This window comes from Miniopterus schreibersii (assembly GCF_964146895.1).
Source record: "Miniopterus schreibersii genome assembly, chromosome: 4".
Lineage (NCBI taxonomy): Eukaryota > Metazoa > Chordata > Mammalia > Chiroptera > Miniopteridae > Miniopterus > Miniopterus schreibersii.
Window position 1 is genome coordinate 22914188 of NC_138105.1, and position 10660 is coordinate 22924847.

General features: G+C 44.2%; 1 protein-coding gene across 2 annotated transcripts in view; it reads right to left on the reverse strand.

The window, feature by feature from the left end:
• PCBD2 (pterin-4 alpha-carbinolamine dehydratase 2) overlaps positions 1-10660 on the reverse strand; it is a 60414-nt gene extending 49754 nt beyond the window's left edge. Inside the window, exon 1 of one of the 2 annotated variants that reach the window (XM_081136719.1) lies at positions 10465-10647. In XM_081136719.1, the coding sequence (XP_080992845.1) occupies positions 10465-10548 (84 nt within the window). In that variant the 5' untranslated portion in view covers positions 10549-10647. Of the gene's footprint in view, positions 1-10464 lie in introns of both variants that reach the window. The other variant, XM_081136718.1, reaches the window with a different exon arrangement.

Here is a 10660-nt window from a genome sequence, read left to right on the forward strand (position 1 = left end):
GGCCCCAGGTTCGATTCTGGCCACGGGAACGTACCTCAGTTGTAGGCTCCATCTCTGGCCCTGGTCGGGAGACCTGCAAGAGGCAACCAATCGATCTCTCTCTCTCACATCGATGTTTCTGTTTCTCTCTTTCTCTCTCCCCACCCCCCCATTCTCTCTGAAAAGCAATGGAAAAAATATCCTCGAGTGAGGATTAAAAAAACAAACAAAACAAAAAAAAAACTCTTGCCTTACCTATTTGCAGGGCTGCTGCAAGTTTAGGTAAGAGAGGGACTGTCACCCAGAAAGAATGAGCTAATGTGAGGGTTTCTCTTCAAAGGGTAACTGGGAGCTGAGCTGGATCTTCCACCATGAAACTGCAACTCATTCCCACTTCAGAAATCCTAAAACCTTTTATTACTGACATTAATGTAAGAAAGCAAAGTCAGTAAACTTACTTTAAGACAACTTATTCTAGAGGTTCACGTCAAGATGGTGGAGTATGAGCACTGTGCTCTTCTTCCATGAACACATCAAAATTACAAGTAAATTACAGAACAACCAACCTAGAGAACAACCTGAAGACTAGCTGAACAGAAATCCTATAACTAAGGATATAAAGAAGCCACGAGGACACTGATAGGGGAGGGGGAGATGTGAAATGGGATAACTCACACCCAAGAGTGGCAGTTGAGAATTGGGAGGAATATCACAGCTACAGAGGTTTCCCCTGAAGAGCCAGAAGTCCCAGCCCCACACTGGCCTCCCCAGCCCAGAGCAACACTGCCAGAAAGAGGTGCCCACACAACATCCAGCTGCGAAAGTCAGTGGGGAGATTCCATTCCTCTGGGTGACATGGAAGGCCGCTGAAAACCCAGGCATCCTCTTAAAGGGCCCACACACAGACTCAGTCACTCCCAGGCATTCACCCTGGGCTTCTGCGGAGGGACAGTGGCTCGGGAGGCACCAGAGACATACAGGAAGAAACTGAGTTGTGTGGTTTCAGGGCTAGGGCTGAAGGGACAGTTGCCATTGTCCCTGTGTTGAGCCCTCCTCCCCCACAGCTGGCAGCAGGCAGGCACCATCTTTCCTGTACTGAGCTCTCCCACCACATAGCCAAATCTGAATCTGCATTAGCCTGGAGAACTAGTTCCACTCTGACAACTCCCCAAAACCAACCCCCACTCAACTTGTGTATCACCCAAGGCACTTTTGGTGACAGCTAGCCTGGGCCTGTTGCAGTCTTTCTTAAGAAACTCTCAAGGAGTGGAGGGAGGTCGTGTGCCTTCAGGAGAAGAGCTGAGGTGACATTCATCATTGTCCCTGTGTTCAGCGCTCCCCCCATACAGCCAACAGGCACCATTTTCCTATGTTGAGCCCTCCTCTACAAGGCCAAATGTGAATCTGCATTAACCTGGTGAACTGTACTCCACCCTGACGACTCCCTGAGATCTGCCCCGGACTCAACTCATGCACTGCCTGAGGCTCTTTCAGCAAGAGCCAGCCTGAGCCTATTGCAGTCTTTCTTAAAAAGGAACTGTCATTTGACCCAGTGATCCCACTTCTGGGAATATATCCTAAGAATCCCAAAACACAAATCAGAAAGAATATATGCAACCCTATATTTATAGCAGCACAATTTACAATAGCTAAGATCTGGAAACAGCCCAAGTGCCCATCAGTAGATGAGTGGATAAAAAGCTGTGGGACTTTTACACCATGGGGTACTACACAGCTATAAAGAAGAATCTCGTACCCTTTGGGATAGTATGGATGGACCCAGAGAATATTATGCTAAGCAAAATAAGCCAGGCAGAGAAAGACAAATATCACTTATATGTGGACTCTAAAGAACAAAATAAATTGATGAACAAGATAGGACCACAGACATGGAAACATGAAACAGACTGGCAGATCTCAGAGGGAAGGCAGGAAGGAGGGCGGGAAGAGATTAACCAAAGAATTACAAACATATATGAACAGCCCATGGGCACAGACAATAGATAGGTGAAGGCTTGGGGTGGGGTGGGAGGTGGGTGGAGGGGGGAAAGGGGAGGGGAAATGGGGGACATCTGTCATACTCTCAACAAGAGCAGCAACAAAAAACCCTTGAGGGGAAAAAAGGGAAAGAACTCCCGGACAAGGACAACAGTGTGGTGATTGCGGGGAGGGGGAGGGGGAGGGGGAAGAGGACATGGGATAAATTGTGACGGAAATAATAAAATTAAATAAAAAAATAAACCCTCAAGGAATTCGTCAAGGTCAAGGGGTGCCAGAGACGTACAAGGAGAAACTGAGTTGTGTGGCTTCAAGGTAAAGGTTGGAGGGACAGCTGCCACTGTTCCTGTGTTGAGCTCTCCTCCTGCCATCTTTCCTGTGCCGAGCCCTCCCCCAACACGGCCAAATGTGAATCCGCATTAGCCCAGTGGACTGCACTCCCTCCACCCTGATGACTCCCTGAGGCCCCACCACACCCAAATTGAGGACCACCAGAGGCTATTTCAGCACTGGGAGCAGGCCCAGTGCTGAAGTCATCCTTAAAAACTCTCAAGCCCTAAGAAAAAAAAGAAAACAAAACAAAAACAACCTCTCAAGCCCTGGCTGGTGTGGCTCAGTTGGTTGGAGCATTGTCCAATGCACAATGGAAGGTCGTGGGTTCAATTTCTGGTCAGGGCACATACCTAGGTTGTGGGTCCCATCTCCGGTCTGGGCAAGTTCAGAAGGTAACTGATGGATGTAGCTCTCTCACATCAATGTTTATCTTTCTCTCTCTCCTTTCCTCCCTCTCTAAAGTAAATTAAAACAAACAAGAACTCTCAAAGGTCTGCAGGTCCCAGGCGGGCAACTGCAGGCCCCAGTATGCCCTTTGCTGAATGGACCCAGGTTCAGTACCAACACCATTCTGAATCTACATTAATCTGATGAACACTACTCTTCCCACCTTGGTGACTCCGAGACCCCACCTCACAAAACTTTCATACTGCCGGAGAATTTTTCAGTAACTGAGCATTATGGGCAGCTGACAGGCAGACTTCATGGTGCCCTGTGTATTTTGCTGAGCTGTCCTAGGGCTGGTACTGGTAGAAGCTACTCAGTTCACAGTGTGGCCTCTCCAGATCCAGCACAGGCACCTAACAACCACAGACAGCTTTGTTGCCCCTACTAGGTAACCCCAGGCTGGTCATAACAGATGCTGACCTGGGCCTGCACCTGAGCACTTTCCAAGAGGCCTCAGAAACACACCAGTGGCTTGTTTCAGACCACAACAGACCACCACCCAATTAGCTCCACAAGGGGCACGCCTAAAGGGAAATCTTTGCCAGCAAAAGAGCCCACTGGGGTGAATCCCACTCTGTGAGGTCAGGCCCCACACAGTAGCTCGTATGCTATGGTTCTGGTCAATCCTCACATCTGAGGGTCAATCCCATCCACTGACATGCCAACAGCAATCAAGATTCAACTACACACTCTCTTCTGGTCCAAGGCACTTCGGGAGCCACGGGCTTTGATGCAGACATGGCCAAGTCCAAGAACCATACCATGCACAAAGAATCCTGAAAATGGCCCAGAAACAGCATCAAGAAATCCAGATCATAAAGACACAAATGTCTTAAGGGGGTTGACCTCAAGTTCCTGAGAAACATGAGCTTTGCCAAGAAGCACTACAAGAAGGGCCTGAAGAAGATGCAGGCCGACAACACCAAGGCCATCAGTGCACATGCTGCAGCTATCAAGGCCCTTGTAAAGCCCAAGGAGGTCAAACCCAAGATCCCAAAAGGCAGCAGTTATAAGCTCAATCAACTTGCCTACATCCTTCACCCCAAGCTTGGGAAATGGGCTCGTACCTGAATCACCAAGGGTGTCAGGCTCCGCTGGTCAAAGTCTAAGGCCAACACTCAAATCAAGGCTCAGGCTCCCAAAGGTGCCCAGGCCTCCACAAAGGCTCCAGAATAGAGTCCTCCGTCTGCCAATGTCAGGATGGAAGGACTGGTTTGACTCCTGGACTGCTGTCTGCATGGGGCTGGTGCCATTTGTGCAAATAAACCTGACGCAGGATCTCTCAAAAAAAAAAAAAAGACTCAACTAGAACAGGAGGGCACACCCACACAAGGAACACTCCTGAAGCACCCAGCACAGGTGATCGGGGACACTGTGTTACTGGGCCCCCCGGACAACTACTACATAGGCCACACTGCCAAGGCTGGGAGATGTAGCAGATCTACCTAATATATAGAAACAAACACAGAGAGACAGCCAAAATGAGGAGACAAAGAAACATGTCCTAAATGAAAGAACAGAAGAAAACTCCAGAAAAATATACGAACAAAACAGAGGCAAGTGATCCACCAGATACAGAGGTTGAAACACAGGTTATAAGGATGCTCAAGAAACTTAGTGAGAACTTCAACAAAGAGATAGTAAGCATAAAAAAGGACATAGAAATCATAAAAAATAACCAGTCAGAAATGAAGAGTACAATAACTGAAATGAAGAAAACACTAGAAGGAATCAACAGCAGATTAAATGAAGCAGAGGATCAAACCAGCAACTTATAAGGCAAGGCAGCAGAAAACCACCAACTGGAACACCAAAAACTATATATATATTTTTAAATGTGGGTAGTTTAAGGGACCTCTGGGAAAACATCAAGTAGAACAACATTTGCACGATAGGGATACCGGAAGAAGAGAAGCAACAAGGGACTGAGTACCTATTTGAAGAAATAATGAGAGAAAATCTCCCTAACCTGGCAAAAGAATAAACATACAAGTCTAGGAAGCACAGAGGGTCCCAAACAAGATGAACCCAAAGAGGCCCACACCAAGACACATCATAATTAAAATGCCAAAGGTTAATAAAATAAAATGGCAAAGGTTAACATGCTCACAGGCTACAGAGAGACTGCAGGGATGAGAAACTGGGACCCTGAAAACCTCCCTCCCGCTGCCATACTCTGCCACATTCCCCATCCCTTCGCTGCTATGTGGAATGCTGTTGATGATTACAGTTTGTATATTAAAGAGCTTTTTTTTAATGGCAAAGGTTAAAGACAAAGAGAGAATATGAACAGCACCAATAGAAAGGCAGTTAGTTACCTACAAGGGAGTTCCCATAAGATTGTCAGCTGATTTCTCAACAAGAACTTTTCAGACCAGAAGGGACTGGCATGAAAAGCAACGACCTACAACCAAAGACTACTCTACCCAGCAAGACTGTCATTTAAAATTAAAGGAGAGATAAAGATCTTCCCAGATCAGAAAAAGCTAAAGGAGTTCATCACTACCAAACCAGTATTACAAGAAATCTTTTTTTGTTTTGTTTTGTTTTTTTAGAATATATCTTTATTGATTTCAGAGAGAGGAAGAGAGAGGGAGAGAGGGAGAGAGAGAGATAGAAACATCCATGATGAAAGAATCGTCATTGATCGGCTGCCTCCTACACTCCCCCAACTGGGGATCGAGCCCGCAACTCAGGCATGGGAGCTAACCGGGGAATCGAACATCGATCTCCTGGATCTTAGGTCGATGCTCAACCACTGAGCGACGCCCAGCCAGCAACAAAAAGTCTTAAAGAGACAACGATGAAGGAGGAGGAAGAGGAGGAGGAACATAGATATGAATAATAAAATGTCAATAACTACATACATATCAATAATCACTTTAAATTAAACGGACTAAATGTCCTAATCAAAAGACATAGGGTGGCTAAATGGCTAAGAAAACAAGACCCATACATATGCTGTCTACATGAGACCCACTTCAGATCAAAAGACACACACAGACTGAAAGTCAAGGGATAGAAAAAGATATTTAATGCAAATGGAAATGAGAGAAAAAACTGGGGTAGCAATACTTATATCAAACAAAACAGACTTTAAAACAAAGGCAATAGCCCAACCAGTGTGGCTCAGCAGTTGAGCATCGACCTATGGGTCCAGGAGATTGTGGTTCAATTCCCCGTCAGGTCAAATGCCTGGGTTTCAGGCTGCATCCCCAGCAGGGGGCGTGCAGGAGGCAGCCGATCAATGATTCTCTCATCATTGATGTTTATCTCTCTCTCTCTCCCCTCCTCTCTCTGAAATAAATACATATTTTAATTAATAAATAAAACAAAGGCTATAATAAGAGACAAAGGACATTTCATAATGATAAAGGGATCAATTCAACAAAAGGATAGACTCCTTGTAAACACTTATGCACCCAACAGGAGAACCTACATATATATATATGAAGCAAATACTAATGGACATAAAGGGAGAGAGTGACAGTAATACAGTCGTAGTAGGAGATTTTAATGCCCCATTGACATCAATGGATAGATCTTCCAGACAGAAAATCAACAAGAAAGCAGCAGCCTTAAATGACACATTAGACCAGATGTATTTAATTAAAATTTTTAGAGCATTTCATCCCAAAGCAGCAAATATATATTCTTTTCAGGTGCACATGGAACATTTTCCAGAACAGATCACACGTTAGGCCACATAAGTCTCAATAAATTTAAAAAGACTGACATCATATCAAGCATCTTCTCTAATCACAATGATGTGAAATTAGAATTCAATTATAAAAAAAAAAATTTGAAAAACAAACACATGGAGGCTAAATAACATGCTACTAAACAATGAATGGGTTAACAATGAGATCAAGGAAGAAATCAAATGATACCTTGAGCCAGTGTGGCTCGGCAGTTGAGCTTCAATCTATGGTCCAGGAGATCACAATTCAATTCCCTATCAGGTAACATGCCAGGGTTGTGGGCTTGAGCCCCACTGGGGGTAATGCAGGAGGCAGCCGATCAATGACTCGCTCATCATTGATGTTTCTACCTCTCTCTCCATCTCTCTCTGAAATCAATAAAGATATCTTTTAGTTTAAAAAAAAAAAAAAAGATAATTTGAGCCATGGCCGGTGTAGCTCAGTTGAGCATCCTCCCATGTGCTGAAAGGTCACCAGTTCAATTCCTGGTCAGGGCACATGCCCAGGTTGCAGATTTGGGGTGCATACAGGAGGCAACCGATTGATGTTTCTCTCTCACACTGATATTTCTCTCTCTCTCCCCCGCTCCCTCTCTCTAAAATCAATAAAAACATATTTTTTAAAAGATACCTTGAAACAAATAAAAATAAAAACACAACAGCCCCAAATCTATGGGACACAGCGAAAGCAATCCTAAGAGGGAAATTCATAGTAATACAGGCCTACCTCAAGAAACAAGAAAAATCTCAAATAAACAATCTAAACTTACACCTAAAGGAACTAGAAAAAGAACAGCAAACAAAGCTCAAAGTGAGTAGAAGAAAAGAAATAATAATAAAAAATTCCCAACAAACAAAAGTCCTGGACCAGATGGTTTCACAGGTAAATTTTACCAAACATTCAAAGAAGAATTAACACCAATTCTTCTCAAACTATTCCAAAAACTTCAAAAAGAGAGAAGGCTCCCAAACTCATTTTACAAGGCCATCATTACCCTGATTCCAAAACCAGACAAAGACCTTATAAAAAAGAAAATTATAGGCTAATATTCCTGATGAACATAGATGCAAAAAATCCTCAACAATGCAAATTAAAATCCCAATGAGATATCACCTCACACCTGTCAGAATAGCTATCATCAATAAATCAACAAAAAAGTGTTGGAGAGGATGTGAAGAAAAGGGTACCCTTGTACACTGAGATTGGTGGGATTGCAAATCGGTGCAGCCACTATGGAAAACAAAATAGAGGGTCCTCAAAAAATTAAAAGTAGAACTAACTTATGACCCAGCAATTCCACTTCTGGGTATTAATCCAAAAAAATCCAAAACACTAATTTCAAGATATATGCACCCCTATATTCACTGCATTATTTACAATAGCCAAGATATGGAAGCAACCTAAGTGCCAATCAACAGATGATTGGATAAAGACGTGGTACAATAGAGTATATATACAATGGAGTATTATTCGGCCATAAAAAATAATGAAACTTTACCATTTAAGACAGCAGAGATGAACCTATAGGGTATTATGCTAAATGAAATAAGTCAGTCAGAGAAAGATGAACAGCATATGATTTCATTTATATGTGAACTCTAAAGAACAACACAGATGAACAAACAAAACAGAAACAGACTCACAGATCCAGAGAACAAACTGATGGCTGCCAGATGGGAGGTGGATTAGGGGAATAGGTGAAAAAGGTGAAGGAATGAAGAAGTACAAATTGGTAGTTACAAAATAGGGGGATGTAAAGTACAGCATAGGGAATATTGTAAAAACTGTCCAGCCCGCATGGCTCAGTGGTTGAGCATCAACCCATGAACCAGGAGATCATGGTTCGATTCCTAGTCAGGGCATATACCCTGGTTTCAGGCTCCATCCCCAGGGGGTGTGCAGGAGGCAGCCAATCAATGATTCTCTTTCATCACTGATGTTTCTATTTCTCTCTCCCTTCCCCTTTCTCTCTGAAATCAATAAAGATATATTTTATTATAATAGTATTGTATTAACTATGAATTGTGCCAGGTGGGTACTCAAGTTATTGGGGAGATCACTTCGTTAAGTTACATTAATGTCTAGTCACTATGCTGTACACCTGAAACTACTATAATACTGAATGTCAACTCTAACTGAAATTTAAAAATTTTTTTAAAGACAACTTATTCTATGAAGAGGAAAAAAGGATGCTAAAGAACCAGTTTTCTAGTCTCTCTTCTTTGCTAAGTCAGCTACCCTTAAAACTAACAGAAGAGAAAAATGAAAATACCTCTTAATTAGATGAAAACATTCAAAGGCTTTTTATCAAAAAATATTTACTATTAAGAACCTAAATATCAATTCATCCCTTTTAAAATGAGTTTTTCTGAAATTTTTCACACAAAGACCCACTATAGGTAATAATATAAAAGTCTTATTAAACACGTAAATATTTTAAGTCAACTCAGAGTATTGGGGGGGGGGGAGAGACATGGAATTTTCTGTGTCCACATTGAATAGCTGTAAAGAAAACTATTAACCATGATGTAGGTAATGCAGCAGTCACCTGCAGTCTGTGGGACAAGCACAGAGCTGTTTTGTTCTCAGCCATCCACATCCCCAATGAGGTCAATAGTATGCACTCTGTGCTCACCACAGATGTCTGCACAGGAACAGGGATCATGCTGGCTGCCTGGGGGACACACCCTCTGCAGAACCCTTTGTGGTGGGCTTAACTTTTTTTCTATAGGAGTTAAGGGTAGGGACAGGAAAAAGCAAAGGATCTGAAGAGCATAAACTTGACTTAAGGTCTAGTTTTGTTACTTTAAGCTGTGGGATGCTGAACAAATCACTTAGCCTCTCTGAATACCAGTATCCTAATGTCTATAATGGGGATATTACAATATCAAGCTGATAAGATTTTTAAAGGCTTCAATTAAAGAGATTTTGAATGTGAAGGCACCCAGCATAGCACGTGGCAGTCACTCAGAACCTGTCTGTTCATTCATTCCTCCCTGAACATCCTAATTGAACTTAATCACCAGAACCTGGATTAGAGTTACGCCTGGAGACATGCCTAGGTGGCAGTAAACACCTAACTTGTGCACTCACCTTAATGGCCATGAAGCAAGGTGCTTATCTTCCTCCATCCTCGAGGTATTTTTAATTTCTACCAAAATACTGCAAACTGCTCTGGCCCGTGTTGCTCAGTTGGTTGGACGACGTGGGGTGCACCAAAGGGTGGGGGGTGCTGGTTTGATTCCTGGTCAGGGCACATGCCCCCGGTTGGGGGCTCCATCCTTAGTAGAGGGCACGCAGGAGGCAGCCAATCGATGTTTTGCTCTCACATCGATGTTTCTCTCTCTCTCCCTCTCCCTCTCTCTCTAAAAATCAATTTAAAAAATTTTTTTTAATTGCAAACTGCCAAATGGGCTCTAACAAGCAACTTAAGATAAAATGAGTTTAATGCAACATTTCCCCACTAGGTGGTGCTGCACGTTAAAACTTTCACTCTAATTTACCCCCAATATATTAATTTCAAAAGCAAGAAAAACGACGGACGCTACCCGTAAGAGGAAAGAAGAATCGATGTGTCACCATAAAGATAATTTATTAATAATTTCTCAAAAAGAATCACACCAACACAAATTAATTCAACATTCGGTCACCCCATTTACAGCGAGCGCGCCCTGAGGAGACGGTCCCTGCTCTCACCGAGCGTACAACCTAGAGGAGCGAACAGCACTTTTAGTCACATCGATGACCCTAACCATCAAGTATTTTTACAACTACTTATATATTTTCTAAAGAACAAAGGTCGTCCTCGTTAGTTTTCCGGTTGAGAATTTCGTAGACTGCAAGATTTTTTTAAACCAAGGGAAAAGTCTCGGACCAGCGCGTCTGACCGGCGCCGCTACCGAAGTCCGAGCCCGAAAGCCCGGCGCACTTCGGTCCCTCCCGCCCCTCAGCCCGCGCCTCGGAGCCTCGGCCTCCTCCCGCACCGGGCGCCTCGGCACCCACTCACCATGGCCGCGAGGCTCGGGCTCCAACCCCGCAGCGCCGCCAGCAAGCGCCGCGTCGCCCCCCGCACCCCGAGAGCCGCCGCCATGGCCACCGGCGAGAGCTGCCCGGCGCACTGCCTGCCCGCCGCTCAGGACCCCGGCCGCCGGTCCGCGGGTAGCTCCCCGCGGCGGGCCAGGCTGCCCGGAACAGCCCGGAAC